The sequence below is a fragment of the Brassica napus genome (assembly GCF_020379485.1).
Source record: "Brassica napus cultivar Da-Ae chromosome A8 unlocalized genomic scaffold, Da-Ae chrA08_Random_11, whole genome shotgun sequence".
Classification (NCBI taxonomy): domain Eukaryota; kingdom Viridiplantae; phylum Streptophyta; class Magnoliopsida; order Brassicales; family Brassicaceae; genus Brassica; species Brassica napus.
The window spans coordinates 1-25,332 of NW_026014086.1; the positions used below are offsets into that span (position 1 = coordinate 1).

At 38.9% G+C, this 25,332-nt stretch overlaps 5 protein-coding genes across 9 annotated transcripts; 3 read left to right on the plus strand and 2 right to left on the minus strand.

The window, feature by feature from the left end:
• Nucleotides 1–6,577: 6,577 nt before the first annotated feature.
• Nucleotides 6,578–7,909, minus strand: LOC125594480 (acid phosphatase 1-like). Its single transcript, XM_048770673.1, has 3 exons — nt 7,357–7,909; nt 7,049–7,258; nt 6,578–6,796 (listed from the first exon to the last, which is right to left on the minus strand). The coding sequence occupies exons 1-3, from the start codon at nt 7,782–7,784 to the stop codon at nt 6,619–6,621; spliced, it is 816 nt and encodes a 271-aa protein (XP_048626630.1). The 5' UTR covers nt 7,785–7,909; the 3' UTR covers nt 6,578–6,618.
• Nucleotides 7,910–9,018: 1,109 nt separating this feature from the next.
• LOC125594479 (pre-mRNA-processing factor 39-2-like) lies at nt 9,019–14,013 on the plus strand. 2 transcript variants are annotated; one of them, XM_048770671.1, is made up of 13 exons: nt 9,019–9,171; nt 9,473–9,700; nt 9,803–9,912; nt 10,140–10,369; nt 10,909–11,076; nt 11,301–11,685; nt 12,079–12,222; nt 12,323–12,475; nt 12,571–12,687; nt 12,790–13,020; nt 13,112–13,420; nt 13,494–13,595; nt 13,700–14,013. In XM_048770671.1, the coding sequence occupies exons 2-13, from the start codon at nt 9,490–9,492 to the stop codon at nt 13,790–13,792; spliced, it is 2,253 nt and encodes a 750-aa protein (XP_048626628.1). In that variant the 5' UTR covers nt 9,019–9,171; nt 9,473–9,489; the 3' UTR covers nt 13,793–14,013. The 2 variants fall into 2 exon arrangements, with proteins under 2 accessions (XP_048626628.1, XP_048626629.1); XM_048770672.1 differs by lacking the exons at nt 9,019–9,171; nt 9,473–9,700; nt 9,803–9,912 and adding an exon at nt 10,661–10,763 and having other exon boundaries at nt 10,155–10,369.
• A 120-nt stretch (nt 14,014–14,133) lies between these two features.
• Nucleotides 14,134–19,004, minus strand: LOC106400443. Of its 2 annotated transcripts, none has more exons than XM_013840802.3 (14): nt 18,681–19,004; nt 18,199–18,360; nt 17,995–18,111; nt 17,840–17,924; nt 17,490–17,598; nt 17,331–17,398; nt 17,136–17,261; nt 16,103–17,055; nt 15,824–16,024; nt 15,679–15,739; nt 15,062–15,175; nt 14,848–14,961; nt 14,680–14,769; nt 14,134–14,580 (listed from the first exon to the last, which is right to left on the minus strand). In XM_013840802.3, the coding sequence occupies exons 1-14, from the start codon at nt 18,773–18,775 to the stop codon at nt 14,554–14,556; spliced, it is 2,322 nt and encodes a 773-aa protein (XP_013696256.2). In that variant the 5' UTR covers nt 18,776–19,004; the 3' UTR covers nt 14,134–14,553. The 2 variants fall into 2 exon arrangements, with proteins under 2 accessions (XP_013696256.2, XP_013696255.2); XM_013840801.3 differs by having other exon boundaries at nt 14,663–14,769.
• An 847-nt stretch (nt 19,005–19,851) lies between these two features.
• On the plus strand, nt 19,852–22,604 carry LOC106401253 (eukaryotic translation initiation factor 2 subunit gamma). 3 transcript variants are annotated; one of them, XM_048770675.1, is made up of 9 exons: nt 19,852–19,962; nt 20,236–20,355; nt 20,444–20,505; nt 20,659–20,771; nt 20,854–20,956; nt 21,155–21,382; nt 21,470–21,688; nt 21,776–22,036; nt 22,108–22,604. In XM_048770675.1, exons 2-9 carry the CDS (start codon nt 20,247–20,249, stop codon nt 22,408–22,410), a joined length of 1,398 nt encoding a protein of 465 aa, XP_048626632.1. In that variant the 5' UTR covers nt 19,852–19,962; nt 20,236–20,246; the 3' UTR covers nt 22,411–22,604. The 3 variants fall into 3 exon arrangements, with proteins under 3 accessions (XP_048626632.1, XP_048626633.1, XP_048626634.1); XM_048770676.1 differs by having other exon boundaries at nt 19,885–19,962; nt 20,242–20,355; XM_048770677.1 differs by having other exon boundaries at nt 19,901–19,962; nt 20,233–20,355.
• Nucleotides 22,605–23,042: 438 nt separating this feature from the next.
• On the plus strand, nt 23,043–25,229 carry LOC125594482 (serine/threonine-protein phosphatase 5-like). The gene is made up of 8 exons (XM_048770678.1): nt 23,043–23,302; nt 23,663–23,756; nt 23,858–23,908; nt 23,995–24,168; nt 24,240–24,419; nt 24,504–24,623; nt 24,713–24,846; nt 25,002–25,229. The coding sequence occupies exons 1-8, from the start codon at nt 23,139–23,141 to the stop codon at nt 25,075–25,077; spliced, it is 993 nt and encodes a 330-aa protein (XP_048626635.1). The 5' UTR covers nt 23,043–23,138; the 3' UTR covers nt 25,078–25,229.
• Nucleotides 25,230–25,332: the final 103 nt, after the last annotated feature.

Consider the following 25,332-nt stretch of genomic DNA (forward strand, 5'->3'; position numbering starts at 1 on the left):
TTCTTTGAATGTTTCTGGAATATGGATTTCAGCTAAAAACAGGCTAAGGTTATGAGAGGAATTCCGAAAAAACAGTGCGCAAATATGACATGGTTGTAAAAGTTGTAACAAATCATTCTTTTCTTTTCCCTTTTATTTTCGGGGAATTTAGAATTAATTCCCAATATTTTCACAAATAAAGGTATATTAACATACAAAAATAATTTAGATTAGAACTAAATTAAATATATTCTCAAATAAAGGTATTTTTAACTTTACACATTTTGGATTTTAAAATAAAGGTATTTTAAATTTATAAAATATTTTATTTCGAAAAAAGTGTAGGTTGATATAAAATAAAATTCAATACCTTGAAAAAACAAACCAAACTTTTGCACTCTATCCATAGAATTTTCTATATTCAGTTAGAGGGATACATATTGTTTAAATGTTTTATATTGTTGTAATTATGATACTGCACTAAGTTTTCTATAAAATATATTTATTGAACTAAAATTTTTTAAACAAATTAAATTTTCAACTAATGTGAAAACAAATTGCAATTTTACATCTTGTCCTTATATTTCTTTGATCCGTTAGAGATATAAAAGTTTAGTTAGTTTACACTTAGGTTATAAATTTAAACATTTATTTGAGAACAATAAAGTGGTTTATCAATTTTCAGATTTATTAAACATTATATATTTTTGTGACCAATAGATTGTGAAATATTTTTATTTGAGAACAATCTAAAGTGATTTTTTTCAATATTGTAAAAAACTATAAAACTTAGCATCATGTCTCTACTTTTTATAAGCTTAATTCACATATCCCTAATAATTCCTGCCGAGGCTGATATCCGAACATCAATCAGCTGCTGTCAAGGGACGGTCAATAGCGGATAATGTCTTGATCACCACGAAATTCTGCACTATCTACAGCACTCAGGAGCAACAGTCCGATGCGAGTATGGCGATTAAGACGGATATGAGCAAAGCATATGAATCGTATCGAGTGGGGATTCCTACGAAACGTCCTTGCACAGTTTTGGTTTCATGATACTTGGATTTCTTGGATAATGAATTGTGTATCCTCTGTATCCTACTCGTATCTCATAAATGGTGCAGCTCAGGGTCGAGTAGTACCCACCCGTGGAATCCGTCAAGGCGCACCCCCTTCTCCGTATCTCTTCATCCTTTGTACGGAAGTTCTTTCGGGGCTTTGTAAGAAAGCGCAGGCACACGGGGAGATGGTTGGTATAATGGTCTCTCGGAATAGCCCGGCTATAAACCACTTGCTTTTTGCGGATGATACTATGTTCTTTAGTCGGACAGACGCTAGGAGTTGTTCTGCCCTGCTCTCAATTCTCAAGAAATACGAAACTGCGTCGGGACAATGCATCAACCTCGGAAAATCCTCGATAACTTTTGGAGCAAAAAACCCCGGGAGAAGCCAAAAAACGCATCCGTGAACTGTTTCACATAGAAAATGAGGGGGGCATAGGTAAATACCTAGGACTGCCGGAACACTTCGGGAGAAAGAAGCGCAATATCTTCGCAGCCCTTGTAGATCGGATGCGACAGAAGGCACAGAGTTGGACTACTAGAGTCCTTTCGGGGGCGGGCAAAATGGTGCTGTTGAAGGCGGTCTTGGCTGCTATGCCTACTCCTCCATGTCTTGCTTCAAAATTACCTTTATCGCTTGTTAAGCAGCTCCAATCCGTCCTTACGAGATTTTGGTGGGATCTTTCTCCGGAGATCAAAAAGATGTGTTGGGTTTCTTGAGTAACCTCTCAAAACCAAAAAATGCCGGGGGACTTGGATTCAGAGAGATAGCACAATTCAATGATGCGATGCTTGCAAAAATTTCTTGAGGATCCTAAAGGAGCCAAATCTCTCTGCTCGCAAGAATAGTGATGGGGAAATACTGTGGGAAAGTCTCCTTTCCTTAAGTAAGTACCGGCCACTAATGGAATATCTCATGGATGGCGGGGTATCCTGCTGGGGAGAGACCTGCTATTAAAAGGGCTTGGGTGGGCCTTGGGGTCGGGACGGGGAGTCAGCATGTGGACTGAGCCGTGGTTATCTACTTCTGAACCTGTATCCCCAATAGGGCCTCCTACTCGTGTGAATCATCTTTGGAAGGTGTCGGAACTAATAGACCCTATCTCTAAAGACTGGAATGTAGCTGTTATTAAAGAAAACCTACCTCAGTATGAGGAGGATATCCGTAAGCTCATTCCTAGCTCCTTCCAGCTGGAAGATGATAGAGTTTGGTTACCAAACGCAAATGGGAGCTACTCAACAAAATCAGGATATGCGATTGCAAAGCTCTTCAATGGCAATGAGAAGGATAGGGAGTTTGATTGGAAAAAGTGTGTTTGGCAGGTTGAGACCACTCCGAAAATTAAGCACTTCCTCTGGAAATCAAATTGCAAGGCGCTACCGGTTGGTTCCCTGCTGGAAGCTCGTGGACTCTCGGTTTCTCCAGTCTGTCGACGTTGTGGTGCTCAGGAAACTGAGTTACATGTCTTACTCCAATGCCCTTTCGCTGTAAAGGTCTGGGAGTTGGTTCCAGGCCTCCACAAACCATCACATATCAACATCGATTCGATTGGCCAACTCCTTCTACACTGTAGAAGAATGATATCACTCCCTCCAACAGGTTTAGGAGGCACCCCACTGTATCCTTGGGTATTGTGGGTTCTTTGGACCAATCGGAATAAACTTCTGTTTGAGGATAAGAAGTTCTCGGAAGAGAACTCAGTGCTGAAAGCGATTCAAGACGCTAGAGCTTGGAAGGCTGCTCAGACTTATGTCGAAAAGCCTTCTTTACCACCCGCTGTGGTCCCATATGGTCCTCTACCTACTGATAATTCTTATACATGGTCTGTTTTCTCAGATGCAGCTTGGGACTCTTCAACAGGTAACTGTGGCATGGGCTGGCAACTCCGAGATTCCTTGGATGTGTGCGCAGAAACATCTTCCTCTCACCGACGTTTTGTGCCCTCGGCTCTTGTGGCTGAGGCTCTGGCGGTTAAAGCTGCAGTAACGGCAGCTCTCTCATCACATGTTAGTAGTCTTCGTGTCTACTCGGACTCAAAGTCTCTCATCCTGCTCTTGAAGTCTCAGGGACAAGATGTTAGCTTGAAAGGCGTACTCCATGATATCAAAATCTTGGCGCGTTCTTTTGAATCTATCTCCTTTTGTTTTGTTCCGCGTTTAGCGAACTCTGTTGCTGATTCTATTGCTAAAACTGCTCTGTATTCTCTGCACTCCTCTGTTCTTGTAACAGAGTAACTCTCCTTTAATTAATCAAGTACTATTTTGATCAAAAAAAAAAAAAAAAATTCACATATCCCTAATATGTGTAATATTTGTATAATATATATATATGCAAATGTATATTTGTATGCATATATATATATATGTCTGTATATGTGTATATATATGCATATGTATATATATGCATATGTATATACATGCATGCAAGCATATATGTATAAGCGTACAAAATACATATGTATATATGTGTATAAGCGTATGTATCCTAGGTTCAAACCGGATTTACCTTAAGGTCAAACCCTAAACCCCCCACCTTACGGTTAAACACTAATTCCGACCCTAGGCTTAAACCCTAAATCCTTCTCTCGGGGTTAAATCCTAAACCCTACCCATAGGGTTAAACCCTAAACCCTACACTTAGGGTTAAACCCTAAACCCTACCCCTAGGATTAAACCCTAAACCCTACCCCTAGGGTTAAACCCTACCCTACCCATAGGGTTAAACCCTAAACCCTACCCATAGGGTTAAACCCTAAACCCTACCCCTAGGGTTAAACCCTAAACCCTACCCCTAGGGTTAAACCCTAAACCCTGCCCCTAGGGTTAAACCCTAAACCCTGCCCCTAGGGTTAAACCCTAAACCCTGCCCCTAGGGTTAAACCCTAAACCCTGCCCCTAGGGTTAAACCCTAAACCCTGCCCTTAGGGTTAAACCCTAAACCCTGCCCCTAGGGTTAAACCCTAAACCCTGCCCCTAGGGTTAAACCCTAAACCCTGCCCCTAGGGTTAAACCCTAAGCCCTGCCCATAGGAATAAACCCTAAACCCTGCCATAGGAATAAACCCTAAACCCTACCCCTAGGGTTAAACCCTAAACCCTACCCCTAGGGTTAAACCCTAAAACCCTACCCCTAGGGTTAAACCCTAAACCCTAGGGGTAGGGTTTTAGGGTTTAACCCTAGGGGTAGGTGAAGTCCCTAAACCCTGCCCATAGGGTTAAATCCTAAACCCAACCTAGGAATAAACCCTACCTTGGAATAAACCCTAAACCCTACCCCTAGGAATAAACCCTAAACCCTACCATAGGGTTAAACCCTAAACCCTGCCCCTAGGGTTAAACCCTAAACCCTGTCCCTAGGGTTAAACCCTAAACCCTGTCCCTAGGGTTAAACCCTAAACCCTACCCAGGGTTAAACCCTAAACCCTACCTAGGGCTAACCCTAAACCCTACCCCTAGGGCTAACCCTAAACCCTACCCCTAGGGTTAAACCCTAAACCCTACCCCTAGGGTTAAACCCTAAACTCTACTTCTAGGGTTAAACCCTAAACCCTACTCATAGAGCTAAACCTAAACCCTACCTGGGGTTAAAACCCTACTCCTAGGGTTAAACCCTAAACCATACCTAGGGTTAAACCCTAAACCCTACTCCTAGGGTTAAACCCTAAACCCTACCCAGAGTTAAACCCTAAACCCTACCTAGGGTTAAATGTGTGTGTATGTATATATACATGTTATATATGTATATGTGTATGTATATACGTATATATGTGTATATATGTGTCTATGCGTATACGTATGTATATATATATATATTTTTTTGAAAATATATGTATATATATATGTATATGCTTATATGTATGTGTATATATACGTATGTGTATGTGTATACTTTCGGAAAATGCAACACGATGCAAGACTTTCTTTATAGATTTATATCTCTATTTGAATTTCTAAACATATACGAGTAAGAGAAAAAATTTGTTTAATTTTTCTGGTCGAACTCAAATTTCCTGAAATCAAAAATTGACTTTTTATTTTGTTGTTTATTATAATATCGATAAAGAAAATGATTTGATAGAAAAAAATAAATTTTTCAGGGTTTTCGTTTAATTCTGATAAATTAATTGTTCTATTTGATTTCATTTTTGTTGTAAGAAAATAAAGCATTGAGCTGAAATAACTCACTCGATACACTTTTTAAAGGTTTACGTAGTACAATTGCATCTAATAAGCTTTTTACAATGTTTGTTCAATTGTTTTTTTCCCGCAAATGCAATATAGGGATAAGGTTCGTCAATAATGATATCTCCCAACATACCAAAACTTGATATCACTAAAGTAGGAGATGTAAGAATTGATATATATAGAATAACTTTTTATTTGATTGATAATCACATAACACCAAAGAAATCTTACCCATTTGCATCAAATTTTTAACTTCCTTTTCGCATTTTTGGTCCTCCAAAAGAACACACTAAAATAAGAGGCAATCACTGATTGGTAGCATACTCGATCAAACGAGTTATTTTTTTGCCTACTACGGATTTCATATTAGGTCAATACACTGAAAATCAATAACCCCATAACCCCAAGAGCTACCGGAATACTGTTTTGTTGACAAGTACTTGTTTAAATAGCGCCAATCAACCCTGTCTTTTTTAGCATATGCAATACACTTTTTTTACCATATCTTTATCCATAGGATTCCAAGTACCCGGATCAAACGAAAGCTCAATTTTCTCTGAACTGGTTATTTTCGAATAATGTCCACATTCTGAAAAAATGTTCTTTTCGACCTTCTTATACATTAATCCATAACAGTTGTCGTATTGAATCCACAATTGATTGTAGTTTTTAGTTATATCGATGGTTTCTAATAAGTTTTTGTAGCTATCTATTTTATTTTATTATTTTTCTCGCTTTTGGATCCTATTTTTTATACGTAAGCTAGTTACAAAATCAAATCGTGAGCCTTGAAGCGTGTCCGAGCTCGTCTGAGAGCAATGCGTATATGTATGCATATGTTTAAACTTCTGTATATGTGTATGTATACGTATGTGTATGTGTAAATCAAAATAAATGTTTCAGTTTCACCATATGTGTAAGATTCTTTCTGAACTTCTGTAAGATAACAAAAGAGATCTGGACTGTTGTCAATAAAATTCTTTCATCTGATTATCTTTGATAAATTATGGGAAAACGAAGTTAACATTTAGATACCTAACCAGTAAAACCACCCTAGGAGAAAGCTTTGAACAAAGCTAAATAATGGTGCTGCAGTCATTCAACACTTTTTTTTTTTGGTCTAAAGTCACTCAACACTTTGTTTAGGTTGTACTGTAAATCCATTGGTTGATCGTTTGATTGTGTTTGATTTTATTTTGATTTCTCTCTGTAACATACTGTTTTGTTTGGTAGTACCGAAAAGAAACACTTTTTTATTCATAAGTCTCTTGATATAAGATGACTCGAAAAGGAAAAACAAAAATAAAATCACAGTCAAAACCGTTCTCTCATATTTATCGATTCTTCTTCTTGTTTCAAGAAGCTTGGATCAAAGTTTTGCACTGTAATGATCAGGCAACATAGTAGATGGAGTTTGGGAGCTTGAAGGTTCTCTTGGGAAGAGGACAACCTGCGAAGCTGCTCCATTGGCTTCCCATCACTCCCCATACTCTGTAACCAAGACCCATCAGCCATGTTCTCTTCTCTGACATGTACTGTTTAACTTCCTTGTGCTCATCTTCTATTCCCCTGCATTGTTCAGTATTTCTAGTTTTAGTATACCGGTTATCTAATCCGGTTATAGTAAACCAGAATCATTAACTAGAGTGGTGTACAACCTTGTTTTTACTTTTTAGCTTAATTTTGGTTTAGAGAATATATAAACCAAATAAGAGGTTGGTTTTAAATATCTGGTTATAATTGATTTATATGAGTTTGTTCGGTTTAGACAATGTATGAACATAATAGAGTTTGGTTTTCTGATCTCCGGTTTAATTGTACCTGAGGATGAGGTTGGACCAGCCATAGTAACCGGCTTGGATGAGGTTGTCAACGGTGGCAGATCTGAGATATTCTTTCCGGGAAGAGACCAAGAAGATCTTGATGCCTCTTTCTCTGATGTCATGGTACAGTTTCACCATGTGTGGCACTGGTGGTGCTTTCCTCTTCCTCATCCAATCTTCAAATTTTGTAGAGTTCAACTTCTCTCCTCTGTTTTCAGTTCCATAATCACATTATTAGTTTCATCAAACAAGATTAAACCCCGGTTATCATAAACCGGCTGAGTTAGAGAGCTAGAATAGATTTACCCAAAGAAGCCATTCTTCTCGTGGTACGGAATGGTAGAGAGAAGCGTGTCATCGATGTCAAAGATCCAAGCATCCATGCCATCACACTTTGTTTTGGTACAACACATGCTCCCGAAATGAAGGATGACCTCATCAACGGCTCTCTCCACGTCATCTTCGTACTGCGACGACGTCATGTACTTCTTGACGTGCGACACGCACTCCTGAGGCACCACATCGAAGTTTCTGACGTTATGAACTTCCACGTTGATCCTCCAGCTTTCGCAGTACCGTTTCAGGTTCGTCGAGACCCCTGAAGAAACAATACCGTTTTGGCTTGACGATGACGACAGTCCTTTGAGCTGGTTCAAGATGTTCCAGTCACGAGCTGAGACGACTCCGACCAAGAGTGAGGCTAGTGCTAGAGAAATAAATATGGATCGGTCCATGTTTTGAAAAAGAAGAGGTTTAGATCTTTGAGAATCTGATCACAAGTGTGTATGTAAAGAGGATTTTATAGGTAGAGAAGAGTCGAAGTACGTAGCCATAGCAATAAAGAATTAGAGAAGCACAAATCTGAATCCAAGTTTTTGGCCTTTAATTAATTTTAATTTTTGTTGTAATGTTATTGTCAGATTTATTTTAGCAGTGATCGTTGTTTACTATGTTGATGCATGGTAGGTATTGTTTTTTTTTTAAATTATGTTTAAATATTTAACAATAGATACATGAAAATGGTTTGAGTTCTCTTGAACATTATGAATGAATGTGTTTGACCCAAAAAAAGATACATGAAAATGGTAACATGGCTGTTTTAACTAGGATCCAAACGATACCACGGGAGAAATTAAACGATCCAGTCTCCATTCAAAGTAATTACACAATAAATTGTTATCTGTTTTGTATTTATTTGGCTTTATGAAATGGAAAGGACAAGAGACATATAGATCTAAAGGTACGTGGTCAGGTTATGGTGAGTTGGTGACAAAACTGATTGAAGAGTGGGAATACAAGCACATGGAATTTAATTTCTTAATAAATAAATACCGGTGAAACCCCAATTGTATAGTGATTTGCTAGTGCGGATAGATGTAGACAAAGTTTTAAATATATTACACAAACATAGACACATACAGAACGTGGCTAAGCATGACCCTCAAGATCAACTCGCATTTGCCATTTTCGCATAAATATGTGATAATTGTCAGTACCAATAATTCGTTACGAGTTGACAATTTAAACACTCGATTTTGCTGAGCTGCAATCAGTTGTTCACATGAACAATAACAAACCATGTGAAGAATTGACAAAATATAATTTTTTTTTTTGCTAAAATGTAAATATCATAGATGAAAGAAGCTTTTACAAAGCAATATCTTAAGTTTGAACTGGCAAAAAAAAATAAAAAACAAGATGGATCATGGACAAATACACTAACTAACTTATCTTAGCCACTTGGCCATAAGCAAACTGAAAGCCTTTCTAACCCTGTTAGCCGAAATAATGTTTCTCATCTCCTTATCAATGCCCCTGAAAATTACAGCTGCAGGGAGAGATATCTAGTTATGCCTTAGGTTGTTCTTCATGAGATATCAAAAAAGTGAAGCAAGCTAAAGCTATCACTAATTGGCTTATTAATAGGCCCGTTGCTAAAAATTAAAGGCCCATTTATATTGACGGCCCATATTTAATCACACTCAATCTCACTGTGCATCTACCAAACACATCACGCGTCGTCTCTAACCCTACGAACCCTCTCTTCCTGTAAACGAGAAAAAAAAAACTTGGGAGCTCCTCCATCGAAGTCACTTGCGAGCTTCCTCTTCACTATCCGAGGTTCGTATCCTTCCATCTCCCTTTGTATTTCACGAATTAGGAATACAGCTAAGGTTTTGTTTCTGGTAGCTCATGTTCATGGGGTTTATGATTAGGGTTTGCTTGTCCCGCTAGATAATTACGTATCAAGCTTTACGTATTGTGATTCGTATGAAGATATTATTGAGTTTTGTGTTGAGCTGCTGTTCTCTATCTATGTAGTTACGATTAGGTGCTAATCTTAATGGCATCCATCGATGAGTGTAGGACTAGTCTTATATGTGCTGATTCCACTGTCATGTAAACGTCGTTTTTGTTGCAGTTACTGTTTAGAGAGTTATGGGAGAAAGCCAGGCCATGGTTGCTGAGGGCTATAATGCTTCTGCTGCTACTGTGGAATCGAATATTGATTCATCTCAATCGGTCGCTAATGTATCTTTGGTCAATGGGACTGGACCTGAAGGTGGTTTAACTACGTCTGCTGAGAATGGAACTGCAACAGATAATGTGCCTGTAACAGCTCCAGGAGCAGGACATGTAGAGAATGCTGGTAATTTCTTCTTCTATTCAATAGACACATCACTGAGAATTGAATTTGTCGTGTTAACTTCGATGATATAATTATTTACTTATTCCATCTCTGTTGTGAAAGGTTCTGCTCTTTCACCGGAAGAGGAGCGCTTATGGAGTATTGTAAGGGCTAATTCTTCAGAGTTCAATGCTTGGACTGCCCTGATTGAAGAGACAGAGAGGATATCTCAGGTATGTGTGGATTCTCATAATTAATTTACTTTTGTCCTCTATTTACTAAGCTTTGACCTGTGAAAAATTCTATGTGGATTTCATGGTTTAAGTATCTGAATCATGTTTCCATTTAACTTATTTGCTAGTATCGGAATCTTATAAGTCGCTTTCATCTTTGTATAATGTTAGGTACTTCATTTCCTTTTTTCAAGATTGGTAATGTTTTCTTGCTTCCCTAATTACAGGACAATATAGCAAAGATCCGGAAGGTGTATGATGCTTTCCTAGCTGAATTCCCTCTGTGTTATGGCTATTGGAAAAAGTATGCGGATCATGAGGCTCGGGTGGGGGCAATGGACAAAGTCGTGGAGGTTTATGAAAGAGCAGTGCAGGGGGTGACTTATTCAGTAGACATATGGCTGCATTATTGCGTTTTTGCCATCAATACATATGGAGATCCGGACACGATCAGAAGGTAATGAGTGCTTATTCTTCTATTTGTATGTGTATTAATAGTTTGATTGGTTTTTCAGTTACCTAGAAAAATGATTTTTGCCATCTAACCCTTTTCTTAGATTGCTACAGCAAGTTCTCTCATTTGTGGCGGAAAGATCTGATGGAATTTGTTTAGAAATATTTATTTTTCATACAACTCACTTGCTTGTTCTGGTGAACCTGCTCCATTTTTGTGGTGGTTTATACTTCTTTTGCTTGAAAATTTTGAAGTTAAAAAATACCTGTTTTTATTGTTACCCTCCCCTCGAAGTGTATCCATATGCAAAATGCTGCTGGGAAGATCTCAACCAGTTTTGGGCTTTAGGTAGCCTCTGACTACTCGATTTTGGCCACGGTATGCTTTTACCAGGAAGGTAAATGCAGTGTTTGGCAGTATTCTGCATTCAAAGAGTGAATCCTTTTTTTTTCATCCATAGAACTTGTGCCTCTTTATTGATTGGACGTGTCTATGTATCTATCAGCGTATATGACATTCTTTTTTCTCTTTTGCTTCTGCAGCCTTTTTGAACGAGCTGTGGTTTACGTTGGAACTGATTTTCTGTCCTCTCCATTGTGGGACAAGTACATAGAGTATGAGCACATGCAGCAGGACTGGAGCAGACTTGCCATGATTTACACCAGAGTATTGGAGAATCCTATTCAAAACCTTGATAGATACTTCAGCAAGTAAGTTCAAGTGAATTCATCAATCATTTTCCTCTGCACTCTGAATTGGATATTTCATGTGGATTACGATCGCTATGTTGATTTAGCGCTTAATCGAAGTGAGCCATATGGCAAATGAGCTGTTGTCGTGCATATGATAAACTGATTTTAAGTGCTAGGATTCTTAGTTCATGGTCAGAATTTTAGCGTCTTTCTGTTGTTGATAAATGCTATTCTTGCTACAGCTTTAAGGAGCTAGCTGAAACACGTCCTCTGTCCGAACTTAGGAGTGCTGAGGAATCTGCAACAGTTGCTGTTTCTAGTGATGCTTCTGAAACTGCACCATCTGAGTCTGATGGAAAGGCAGATGAAGGAAAGTCTCAAGCTGATGGTACCTCTGAACCATCTAAGTTGGAAAGTGCTGGTTCAACTGATCCTGAGGAACTGAAGAAATACATTGGCATCAGAGAAGCCTTGTATATCAAAGCCAAAGAGTTTGAATCTAAAATCATTGGTTTTGAAATGGCTATAAGAAGACCTTATTTCCATGTACGGCCTCTCAATGTAGCAGAGCTGGAGAATTGGCATAATTATCTGGACTTCATAGAGAGCGATGGAGACTTCAATAAGGTACTTAAGTTCTTAACTCTCTTATATGTGAATATCCAAGTACTTTTGTAGATTAAGTCGCACCTCTGTAATATTATCGACCTACAGTTAAGTAGTATTTGGTGCATCATATGCTTTATTGGGTTTCCATTGGATCAAAGCATGTGCCTATATTTGGTAACTTTAAGGCTAAGTAGAAAGTATTTGACACTCTCAATTTGTCAATAGTTTTTATGGTACGTGAGTTATCGCTGTTTTTGAAAGTACCAACGTTATTAATGAAGGGGTCTTCATAACAATCTATCTGTCATTCTCTGTTCTACTTGTGGAGTGTTTGCTCTTTCTATGTTTACATATTTTTGGTTTTTAGCAGTGATCATCATGTATGCTTTACATTAGATTATTTTCCAACAGGTGGTCAAGCTCTATGAAAGATGTCTCGTAGCGTGCGCAAACTACCCAGAATACTGGATTCGTTATGTATTAAGCATGGGATCAAGTGGAAGTATGGACCTTGCAGACAACGCCCTTACTCGAGCAACTCAAGTCTTTGTCAAGGTATGAAACATGATCTCATCTCATTACTTTTGATTGGCTTTGTAGAAAAATTAATATATTGGCGTTCTTGGTTATTTATTTGCTTTCTTTTCTGTGGCAGAGACAACCAGAAATCCACCTTTTTGCTGCTCGATTAAAAGAGCAGAATGGGGATATAGCTGGTGCTAGAGCTGCATTCCAATTACTGCATTCTGAAATTTCTCCCGGGCTTCTTGAAGCAGTAATTAAACATGCGAACATGGAACAACGACTAGTAAGTTTTCATGAACAAGTAGTAACTGAAGAACTAGCTTAGGTTATTATCACCACTCTAATTTTCCTTTACTCGTCTCCTAATCTTATTCGTAGGGAAATGTGGATGATGCTTTCTCTGTGTATGAGCAAGTGATTGCTGTTGAAAAAGGCAAAGATAACTCCATATTACTGCCGCTGCTGTATGCGCAGTATTCAAGGTTTTCATACTTGGTATGTCTACTAACTTTATAAAACCGAACACCTTTTGTTAAGCTTTGTTGAAAGAGTATTAACAGGTTTGGCTTCTTTCTTTTTTTTCGATGATACTTTCAGGTTTTACGTGACGCTGAGAAGGCTAGGAAGATTATAGTTGAAGCACTTGACCACGTGCAGCCGTCAAAGCATTTCATGGAAGCACTGATCTTTTTCGAGACCATTCTGCCACCACCAAGGAAGATTGAATACCTCGACCCACTCATTGAGAATTTGATAAAGCCAAATGTAGACACCCAGAACACTGCAAGTTCCACAGAGAGAGAAGAGCTTTCATTGATATATATAGAGGTAACGGAGACCAATCTGTTCTTCTAAACTTAAGTCTTCTCAGTATCTAAATTATTGTTTTTAATATGAAATGTGTGTATGGATTTGGCAGTTCCTGGGTCTTTTCGGAGATGTTGAGTCCATTAAAAAGGCGGAAGATCGACATTGTAAGCTCTTTTTACCTCACAGGAGCAGGTCAGAGTTGAAAAAGCGTAGCGCAGATGAGTTTCTCTCTTCAGATAGGACGAAACTGGCCAAAACGTACAATGAAACTGCGCCTGCTCAGCCAGTGTCCAATGCATATCCAAATGCACCGGCTCAATGGTCCGGTGGTTATGCTGCACAGCCTCAAGCTTGGCCACAACCACAAGCAGCTCCTGCACAACCACAGCAGTGGAACCCTGCTTATGGCCAGCAACAGGTAATTGAAAACCAACTCGTTTACATCATTGCTTAGCTTTTACTCTTATTAACGTTTTCATTATTCACGTTAGGCTGCGTATGGTGCATATGGTGGCTATCCCGCTGGCTATGCTGCTCCACAAGCACCAACACCCGTGCCACAAGCCGCTGCTTATGGGGCATATCCTCCTCAGGTAACCGATTATGTTTAAAGAGTGATTAAGCTAAAAGTTGGCTAACTTAGAATTGTTTAATTTGATCAACTAATGAAATGATTATTTATTTGTGAAAACTTCAGGCATACCCAGCTGCAGCTACAGCACCATTGGCTGCCCCGGTCCAGCAACCCGCTGCTGCTCCTCCTCAAGCTTACTACAACACTTACTACTGAGTCTGTTGGTGTTGCTTGTCCTTAGCCATTTTCTCTTTAGCTACTCAAGTTTAGTGTATGACTCGTCTTGATGTTTTTACGTGTCTCTATTCTCGATCAGTGACATTAGTTTTACTTTCAAGTTGCTTGGATTTCCGCCGGTTATGATACAGATTGTAAGAGACAAGTTTGAATTGATGGGCCGGTTAGTGCGGTTTAGCAAACAAAGTCAGCATTTGATCTTTTTTTTGCTATATTTCCCCATATTAACATGTCTCCTTCTGGAAGTAATGTCCCGCGAACTAGCCTTTATGGGTAAATTACACCCTTCAAACTGTAAAATGTTGTTATAAACGTCTTGATGAAAATCAAACATTTTCTAGATAAAGGAGAAAAAACGATGTAAAGATAATCTTACAAAAGGAAGAAACGTCGTTACAGACTTAGTTACAAAGCTACAAAAACAAACACAACATTTTTTTTTTTCTTTTTCACATTTTTTTCTGCAGTCTTTTCAAATAACTGATTTAAAGAAACATGCTTCGAACTTTTTTTTTTATAGTAAAGGTCGCAAACTGAGAAGGCCATCATCCGAACTAGAGACCTTCCGCAGTACAAGAAAGATGACATCAAGCTTGTGAAAAGCTTCTCAGATTCTCTAGCCGCACACCGAGAAGAACTATAAAGCAGAGCCAGCAACCGAAGAAACAGAAGAAGGTGAATAAGCCCACGATGCAAGATCCGTCTGTGTGTATGTATATAACAGTTGAGAGCCCCTCTGCCTAGCATTCTAATGCATAAGTCTGCACCTGTTGTTCATATTTTTTGAAGGATGAGAATCGAAATAATCATATGTTAATTCAACAATATTATTACTTCAACAAGATCAACCTTCTCAATAATTCTACCTCGGCCAGGTTCTCCTCAGGTGAGCTGTTTGGTGCAGTGAGGTTGGACGCAGCAGCTGTGTTGTACCGGAAGATCCTAAGCTTCCCCTCCTGTGAAAGTATTTAATAAGTCTTTTAAGTAGATTGTCTAATTGAGGAAAAAAAGATGCACAATATTGGATCACTAACCTTTGTCCCATAGACAAGACCTCCTCCAGGAGAAGGATGAAAGCAAGCGACATTAACTTCATCCTCTGAGCTTGGAAGTATTCTCACCAGTTCCATGTCTGCAACTCTATAAATCTAAAGCAAGAGAAAAAAGAGAGCAAATTTGTAAATGATTATTTCAAAGTTTATGTAGTATAATATAGGATCTTCATAACTAGTTGAGCATAAATGTTACCTCCAACACTGTGAAAAAGTGTGATGTTGTTTCTCCATCACTCACAATGCTCTTCAAAAGAGAACCATGACGCCGTCCATATGCAAGCAATATGTGCTCGGAGTTCGGAGAGAACTGTACGGAAAATTCTAATTGTCAAGTACTTCATCACAATAATACTAATCAGTGAACAACTTTAGCCTATTGATTAGTGGTGAGAATCTCATGGACCTACAGGATCATTTACGTACTTAACGAAAACAGTGGAGTTTTGGGGTGAGACTTGGGGCCTATGGTATTTTACATGTTATGTTAGTTGATGCCATAGTTTAACACAGTCAGGAGGCTGATTAATAGAATATTTCACAAGATACTGTGTACTATAAGAAATGGACATTTCTCACTTCCTCACTGTGGATGCATTTTATTTTATGGATCAAATCAACGCCATGCATGCAAAAAAACAAAGAACAGATAAAGAAAATGCCTTAATTACAGAACCATCTAGGCATAACAATGAAGAGAACAAAGACCAATTACTAAACCATGAAGAAGAAGGGGCACAAAAAAAAACTGCAACGGAGACTTATCTCTAAAAAAATATATACCAAATCAAACTATTCCTACAGGTGACTAACCTGGATAGAGGTCAAGCAATGTGCAGCCCTAATTGCCCGTGACACAAGTACTGAACCAAATCTGTAAGACATGCATAAAGACACTCCATCGTTAGTTTCCTGTTATATTCCCTTTCAAAAATTGAGAAAATGTAATAACACTTACGTTTCCTTTTCGAGAGAATACACACGAAGTTCATACATCACTTGGTGTGCTGTGACTGGATGCCGAGTAGGGGAAGTTGCAAGCCCTGAATCTTGTTGGACCAGAGTTTGCAAACCAGGGTCTGCCTCAGCATGAGGAATAACACATGCAACACAAGCTGCTAAATATCTCCCACATGGCGAAAAATGGGCTCCCATCTCACTGCAAAGATAAACACACATAATGTAATAAAAATTAAATATTATTTAGCATCATGAGTATATTAAGGAGAAAATGTACCTGCAAAGAACAGCGTGATGTATTGTTAATCGGCACTTGTCGGACCTTAGTATTGCACATGGGTCTTTGATGTCATGTGCCCACACTCTAAGTTTGACAGTACAAGGCAACTCTGCAGCAGCAATCGAAGAAGCCAGTTCAGAGGGGAGTCTGTTTACCACAGGCTGAGCATCAGTTCCAGCTTCCTGTTGCGCGTTACGAGAGGCAAGACCTCCCGCTAAACCAGATCCTGCGAAGCGGGCTCGGTCTCTTGCAGAAACCCCATATAAGTTAACACCACCAGGAATTTCTAGTGACGCCACCGCAGCCTCTAGACTGGCTGTGGATGAGTGAGATGCTGAAGAAGAACCTGTATGAGGAGGAGCTGTGCCACTACTACCAGTGGGAAGAACACCAGCCTGGCTTTGAGCCATCAACCACCCTTGTAGAAAAGGTACCTCCCACGAAACTCTGTCTCTTGAGTGAAACAATTGCTGAAACTGTCCAAACTCAAGTAAATCTGATTGACTTGACACTTGCCTTGGAATTCTATTTCCTCCTCCAACAGGTTGTGCTTCATCTATATCCATAGCATCAACGGCAGTGGTCGAAGTTCTAGCTCTAGCTTGGGAGTTTTCTGGGACAAGATCACCGGAAACAGCCAAGGGAAGAGGAGGAGGAGTAGACATTGTTCTGCTGCCGCCGTGTTCTACTGAACTCTGATTACTCTGAAACCTTAATTGCGCACTCCTTGGACCAGTAGCAGCAGTAGAATATTGGATTCTTGGATCATCAGGAGAGTATGAAGGCAAAAGCAAGTACGGTAATGGCACAAGTGGCAGCTCCGCTGCCATACTGGTATGACTGCCACCACTCTGCGTGTTGGTGAAGAAAATAGCAGGAGGTGGATATCGCAAATAGCCTGGAGATGTTGCTCTAGTCATTGCGGAATCTGATGAATCAATGTCAGTCACCTGCCATTTTGTAGTTAAAAGAGTAAGCCCACAAAGTGGCAGAAGAACAATGACACAATCCTCAATATGTTAGCTCTCACCTCTGCAGTCAAGAGAAGAGGAACCCCATGTGGATGAAAGTGTACAGCTCTCAGGGAACGCCTCGTCTTCAAGACAATCGCTGGTGTTGCGTCCTCCCCTGTCTTATTGTAATGCCATATGTGCAACTTCAAAAGAAAAAATAATTAATCAAACTTTAAGAGACCTTTAGAGCAGATTAAAAGGCAATAAAATACCTTATGACCAGATGCAACGGCAAGTATATCACCTTCAGCGTGGAAAGCTATGGAAGCAATAGGTCGATCTGTTTAGGGAAAAGAATAAGAGGACGTTAGCTGATTATATGCAACAAAAAAAAACAAAAAAGGAAAAAAAACAAAATGCTTAGCACTTACAGAAATCATGAGATCTAATACACTCGGAAGTTATTGCATTCCACAAGCGCACCTCATGATCTAAACTTCCACTAGCAACTATTTCTGAGTGGCGTGGGTGGAATCTGACCTGCAGGGAACTCAATTACATTAGATACTAAAGCAGTAGTCTACAGAAACTTAAATCATTGCAAAAAAGATAGAAAAGTTGACACCTATCATCCAGACCTACATAACCAATGAGGCAGTGACAAGACAATAGAGCCACCAAAAATTCATTTCAATTAGGTAATATAGTTATGGTCAAGTACAGCTCTACCTAGTAACCATGTGTAGTCATAAATTAAATAAGATAGAAGTCTCTAACTCACCACCCAGGGTGTCCTCCGATGGCCGCTCAGAACTTTTAAGCATTTTCCAGTCTCACAATCAATAATCTTAACAGTGTGGTCACCACTACAAGATATAGTAAATCTCATTAGCAAATCTGGAAAAGATTCATAGTAGTACAACAAATAATACTTACTGAGTAGAAGCAAGAGTTCTTCCATCAGAACTAAAAGCTGCTGCAATAGTTGACCTTGGAGGAGGCACAAGAGGACAGTAGTCAGCAGATAAATGCTGCAATGACTCTGCCTCAACCCTACATACAAAAAAAAAGTAATCAACATAAACTAATCTTCACTTTTGCGATAAAGAAAGCTTGAATAGACGATGAAAGCAAAGGTACCATGAAATAAGATTATGTCTCTGCTCGCTCACAGTTTCGCTACTGGTTCCGCAGGGTGAATCAGAAGTATCACATCGCCTAACGCCCCATCGTTTCCGTGGCACAGACTTTGTTTTAGGTGAAATCTCTCTCTGAACCAGCAACCTGAAGACGCTCCTAGACCTGAAAACAATCATATACTCAAACCAGATCCAACCAGATCAGAAGCTAAAAGAATAAATTTATCTAGTTCAAGATTCATTTCCAAGCAAAACTACCGTTTAAAATGCTGAGAGACTAATCATGATTCATCTATAGTGCCAAATCTGATACTACATAAGATCTGTCTCCTCTAAAAATAATTGCATAATCTGAATATTCCTATATAAGCCTTGTAAGTAGCTGATCTAAGCTCTGGATCTCTAAGTCGTCCGAAGTATCCATAATTCCGATGCAGAGAAAGGGTTCTACTTCAATTCCATAATAATAAAGAAAGCTCTGACCTTTGGCGAGCCACTGGTTTTGGTGAAGGAACCAGCGGCGGAGGAGGAGGAGGTTGATCGTGTGACCAGATGGATTCTGTCATTTCGAAATTCATGTGAATTATCTATGTGACATTCGAATCCATTAGATGCGAAATCTGAGATCTTTGTGGAAAGCGACGCCCAAATCCCCGATCTAAATTTTCAGAATTTTCCTCGCCGGCGGCTCGTGCCCTGTGGCGATGGGGGTTTGATTTATCGATGAAGCGCGATGAAGAAAAAAAAACCTAAAGGGAAAAGACAGGATGCCTCCTTGTCTGAGGAAGGTCTGGTAATAAACGTTTTTTTTTTGCCCAGCTCTTTGATTATCTAGACACATATTTCTGTTTTTTAAATAATACCCCTATATTTTCTAATGTTTTGAAATGAATACCTTAGTATTGTTAAGTGGCTAAAACGTACAAAACGATATTCTCTGGATACATACAAAGTTACACGATTGAACAACTGGATTAAACGATAAAAATCTAGCAAATACAAATAATTTTAAAATGGTTACACATCGTGTGAATTTCTTAATTTAAGAAATACAATTTGTAAGTAAAACCAAACCTATCAAGTGTTTGTGACAGGAATTATGGTTAATTCCGGTTTGGATATTTCATTTATGCATTTTGGTTTAGCTTTCTGGTTTAGCTTTGGTTTAGTAAACATTATATGTAAATGTTTATCATTTGGGAATAATCAATCAAACATTAAAACAATCTTCTTAAACCCTAACTCTCTCTATCATCATGTTCATCATCATTCACCATTGAATCTCTGTTCTTCGGGATGATCCTTCTTCCTTCGTGGTCGTCTTCTAGGCTTTGATTCTCCGATCTCCGGGTTCTCGGTGAACCTCTGGATTGGGTTTATCTATCATTACTTGTTTTCCTGTCTCAGTGTTACACAAACCTTTATATAGACCATGATCCACGGCACTGACACAAAGTTGTCGTTAACGATTGATTGATCCATAGTCTACGAACGATTGAACATAAGTATATAACATCTAAAAGTTCATAATGGTTAAATTTTGCGGATGTAATAGCAAATGAAAGTTATTATAATGTTAGTTGGTAATAAATATATCTTACAGAGGCATTATGAAAAATATTGATATTTTCAAAATAAATTAGAAAAATAATTATATATGCTAGAAATGATAAAAAAAAGGAGTCTGGGATAAAAACCTTGAGCTCCACCATCTTCTGTTCTTCCTCTAGCTGCGCCGCTTTCTCACTCTCTTTGCGTCATTCAGGTTTGTTTCCATCTTCTTTGGAGAAATTAATTGGAAAGATTCCTTCCTCTCTTTCGTTCTGCTGTAGAAACTCCACATAGATCAGTAGGGATCCAATTGGTTTTGATATTTAGGTAACGGAACTTAGATTATGCAATCTATGGTTAACTCTAATTTCTTCTAGGGGGGGACTTGTCTTCGTGTAGTTTGCACGCCCTCTCACAGCCAGTTCGCGTTAGGGGCTTCTGATTAACTACTCATAGGGTTCTTCTGATTGGTTCTCGTTTTAAGCAGGAGCAGTCACAATGTCGCGGAACAAGGGTTTGGCGGAGCAGGATCTTAGTAAATTGGATGTAACTGTGCTTCATCCTCTGTCTCCTGAAGTCATTTCTCGCCAGGCTACTATCAACATAGGTAACTTCTGTTGATGTCAAAGAAGCTAACCATTGTGACAAACTGACAATAGTTGAATCTAAAGGCTATATATAATGTTCTGTCTCAGGAACCATTGGACACGTCGCTCATGGAAAGTCCACTGTCGTGAAAGCTATATCTGGTGTGCAGGTAATTTTTACTATGCCTTTTTCACTTTGGTAACAGTTCATTAACCATGAGTGATTTGAATCTGTGCTATATTTTGTTACTAGAGCAGTTGATTGATTAGGCAGCATGGAGGACTCACATGTAGCATTTGTATTATTTTCTGTACTTGTGCAGACTGTCCGTTTTAAGAATGAACTGGAGCGTAATATCACTATTAAGCTTGGATATGCAAATGCCAAGATTTACAAATGTGAAGATGAGAAATGTCCCAGACCGATGTGCTACAAGTGAGTTTTTGGCTTGCAATAGTCATCGAATAATAAGGTTGTGTTGTGTTGGAGGGTCTTAACAATGCATCTGTTATTCTAGGGCATATGGAAGTGGAAAGGAAGACAACCCACTTTGTGATGTCCCTGGATTTGAGAACTCCAAGATGAAACTACTGAGGCACGTGTCATTCGTTGATTGCCCGGTATGATGAGCTTTATGGTTCTCTTAATTCTTCTTCAAGTGTTTTTTTTTTTTCAAACTATGGTATAACCATTATTATCCTATGCAATGATCTGTTTGTTTTATTGCATCTTACGGATGTTTTTGGGTCTCGAGACTTATTGGGTGGAGGATTTAGAGAGGCGAGGGTTGATGATGATCTTCTTGTTCTATTCTTCAGGGACACGATATTCTCATGGCGACTATGCTCAACGGAGCAGCCATCATGGACGGTGCACTGCTTCTCATCGCTGCAAATGAAAGCTGTCCGCAACCACAAACATCCGAACATCTCGCCGCTGTCGAAATTATGCAGCTCAAGCATATCATAATCCTTCAGAACAAGATTGATCTTATACAAGAGAACGTTGCCATTAACCAGCACGAGGCCATTCAGAAATTTATAATGGTTCGAGTTTCTTATCTCTTGTTGCATCGGCTAAGGAATAGAGTTTGGGGGATTCGGTACTAATATTTTATCACATCATGTTTGCAGAACACTGTCGCAGATGGGGCCCCAATAGTCCCTGTATCAGCCCAACTGAAATACAACATCGATGTTGTATGCGAGTACATTGTCAAGAAGATCCCAATCCCCAAGAGGAATTTCATTTCACCGCCAAATATGATAGTGATTCGGTCTTTTGATGTCAACAAGCCCGGGTTTGAGGTTGATGAGATTAAAGGTGGAGTTGCAGGTGGAAGTATCCTACGGGTATCTCTCTCTCTTAATCCTCAACTACAACTTGCTTGTGTCAGTATATCCCATTGTGTCTCTAACTACTTTTTTATATTTTTGTAGGGTGTTTTGAAAGTGAACCAGTTAATTGAGATCCGACCTGGAATCGTTGTGAAAGACGAGCGTGGCAACCCGAAATGTACACCAATATACTCCCGCATTATTTCACTATACGCGGAGCAGAACGAGCTTCAGTACGCAGTGCCTGGAGGTCTAATTGGAGTAGGAACAACGATGGACCCAACTCTTACTCGTGCTGATCGTTTGGTTGGTCAAGTCCTTGGTGAAATAGGCTCCCTTCCTGATGTCTTTGTTGAACTCGAGGTATAAACAACAAACTCTAAATGTAATACTTCATAGTCTTAAAGCCTTCTCTTAAAAAAAACTCTTGTTAGGTGAACTTCTTTCTTCTACGGAGACTGTTGGGAGTGAGAATAAAGGGATCGGAGAAACAAGGGAAAGTGACAAAGCTAACGAAGGGAGAGATTCTGATGCTCAACATTGGTTCCATGTCGACTGGAGCCAAAGTTGTAGGAGTAAAGAACGATCTGGCTAAGCTGCAACTCACTGCTCCTGTTTGCACGAGCAAAGGAGAGAAAGTGGCACTGAGCAGGCGTGTGGAAAAGCATTGGCGTTTGATTGGTTGGGGTCAGATTCAAGCTGGAACCACCATTGAAGTGCCTCCCTCACCTTTCTGAGCTTGAAATTTTTTATTTAACCCTCAAAAAGATAATAAAAACTCTTTCTTGTTCATGTGGGGATTTTTTGAAAGAGTACCTATTAGTTTACTCTGTTTCTGTGTGTGTGTTTTTTTTCTTAGTAGGGATTATTGGTTGTTGTATTTTTATGGATTTGAAAATCTGAACTAAATCTAGTGTTATTGGTTCTATGATTTTCAAATATGTATTAAAATCATGTGTTATTGGTTTAATGATTCATAAATTCTATATCAAATCAAGTGTTATTTAATCGCACGGATTTACTAATATATTTGATTTTATAATGAATTTGAATGGATTTGCTTGGATTTGCTAGGATTTTTCTGTTAAAAATACAAAGACTCAAATCCGAGGGAAAACCTCTGGATTTGTATATTTTACTTGGATTTATAAATACTATATGGATTTTTAAATCAATAAAAATATATAAACCAATAACACCCACTTATTAATTTTTGTTATCATGTTTTTACTGGGTGCAATTACCCAATTTTTTTTAATTAACAAAAAATATAGAGCATGGTTCAATTTGTGGACCAACCCTTGTAGACCGGATTGGTTTGTTCGGTTAAATCAGATGAATTTTTTTTTATTTTTTATTTTTTTGGCTTCTCCACTCTATAAACCCTATTAGAAAAGCAGATTCAGAAGAAAAAAATCACCAGATTTCTCTTCGATTCATCTTCTTTGGCTGTTCTCGAACAGTGATGGCTGAGAGAGTGATGGAATCAGGGTCTAATAATGGTGGAGATGCTGAGAAGTCTCTGAAAGAGAAAGGGAACGAGTTTTTCAAAGCTGGGAACTATCTTAAAGCCGCAGCTCTCTACACTCAGGCCATCAAGCTCGATCCTTCTAACGCTACTCTTTACAGGCACGTGTTCCCTAGATTATACTTTTATTGTCTTTTCTTTGTTCTAACAGTTTTACGATTCCTATTGAGTTTCGATCAAAATGATAACTTCCTCCATATTTGCGAATCTTAATGTTGAACTCTGATTGGTTTCCTTCAATCTGAGCTTAGTTCTTAAAAGATCTGATTTTTTTTATTCTCTTGTGACATGTTAGACCTTAAGAAGATTGTTTAACGTTTCGCTTATATTCAGAAGCTCAATTGTGATTTGTAATATTAAAGTTGAGGTCTTTATTAAGGTTATGTGAAATGTTGCTCAGATTAGATCGCTGAGCAGATTTTAAAATGTTGTTGAACTTTTTTCTTTACCCGGTGGTGCAGTAACCGAGCTGCTGCCTTCTTGAGTCTAGTTAAGCTTAGCAAAGCCTTGGCTGATGCTGAGACAACCATCAAACTCAACCCTCAATGGGAGAAGGTAATATATTCAGACAAGAAGAGATTGTTGCTCCTCTGTTTCTGTAATATCATTTTTGTAGTTCTAACAAGTGGATTTTACGAATCTATCTTTTTTTTCAGGGCTACTTCAGGAAAGGCTCTGTGCTTGAAGCCATGGAGAAATATGATGATGTAAACCTTTTTCTCTTGTTTCTTTTCCTTTTGATTACAAAAGCTGTAATCATAAATATTTAAAATCGCTTTGATGATTGCGACAGGCCTTGGCTGCGTTTGAAATGGCTCTACAGTACAACCCACAGAGCGCAGAAGTTTCAAGGAAGATCAAGAGGCTCGGTCAGCTGCAGAAGGAGAAACAGAGAGCTCAAGAACTCGAGAGTTTGAGGTCTAATGTCAACATGGCCAAGCATCTTGACAGCTTTAAATCTGAATTGGTTTGTTTCTCTTGAAAAAATCATTGAAAACCTTTCTCCCTGCTTCTGAATTGTCTCTCATACACTTGCAGTCTGCAAACTATGGAGCTGAAGAGGGTTGGAAAGAGATGTTCTCTTTTCTTGTCGAGACCATGGAAACAGCTGTGAAAGCGTGGCACGAGACATCTAAAGTGGATACTAGAGTCTATTTCCTTCTTGACAAAGAGAAAACACAAACCGATAAGTTCGCACCAGCAGTCAACATCGATAAGGTATTAAAGAAGGGCATGAGAGAAAGAAAAAAAACAACACGAGCTCTTCTTGTCTGTCTGCTAACACTATCTGTTCCTTGACAGGCTTTTGAGTCTCCACACACACACAGTAACTGCTTTACGTATCTGAGGCAATACGCTGAAGAGTCCTTTTCCAAAGCTGCTTGCTTAGTGACATCAAAAAGTAGCATATCCTACCCACAGGTGAATCAAATCTGTCTCTTTTTCTTGCTCGCTAAAAGTCTGTTTAATATTATGGACTGATAGTGATGATTAAATCTTGTGGCTCCCAGGTGTGGAAAGGTCAAGGCTCAAGGAAGTGGAAGCTCGGACAAAACGATGGAATCTTTGTTCAGTTTGAATCTCCGTCTATTCGAAATGTTTGGTTCATTCCTAGCTCGAAAGAAAAGGGGCAAACCTTATGCAGGTTCTTTCTCTCTCTCACACACACTTATCCTCTTCTTGGTTTTGCAATGAGCTTTGTGAATTCTATCAAGTACCATGACTTCACTTCACACAAGCTTTTGTAACTTAACTCCAGAGGTTAAATAGTTATGAACTGATTTGGGGGTTTGATTTCAGGGATCCTCAAGCTCTAGATATCGGTGCACATGAGATTCTCCCTCGCATCTTCAAGGAAGTATCGAAGAGCTCGTAGTGCATTGTTTTATTGCAGTTTGATTCTCTACTCTCTATCCAGTTTTTGATCAATACTGAAGAAAAAAAAGGAGTTTCTTGTGTGTTTGTGCTACTCAGACAACCCACCCACCTGTGTTGTTTCTTGTTTAAGAGCTTTTTGTTTTATGTCTTGAAGTGTGAAAATCCAATGTTAACGTCCAATATTCATCATTGACATCAACACAACCGTATGGTTTGTTAAGTTTTAGGTAGAAATGCTTGATTCTTGTGAAAG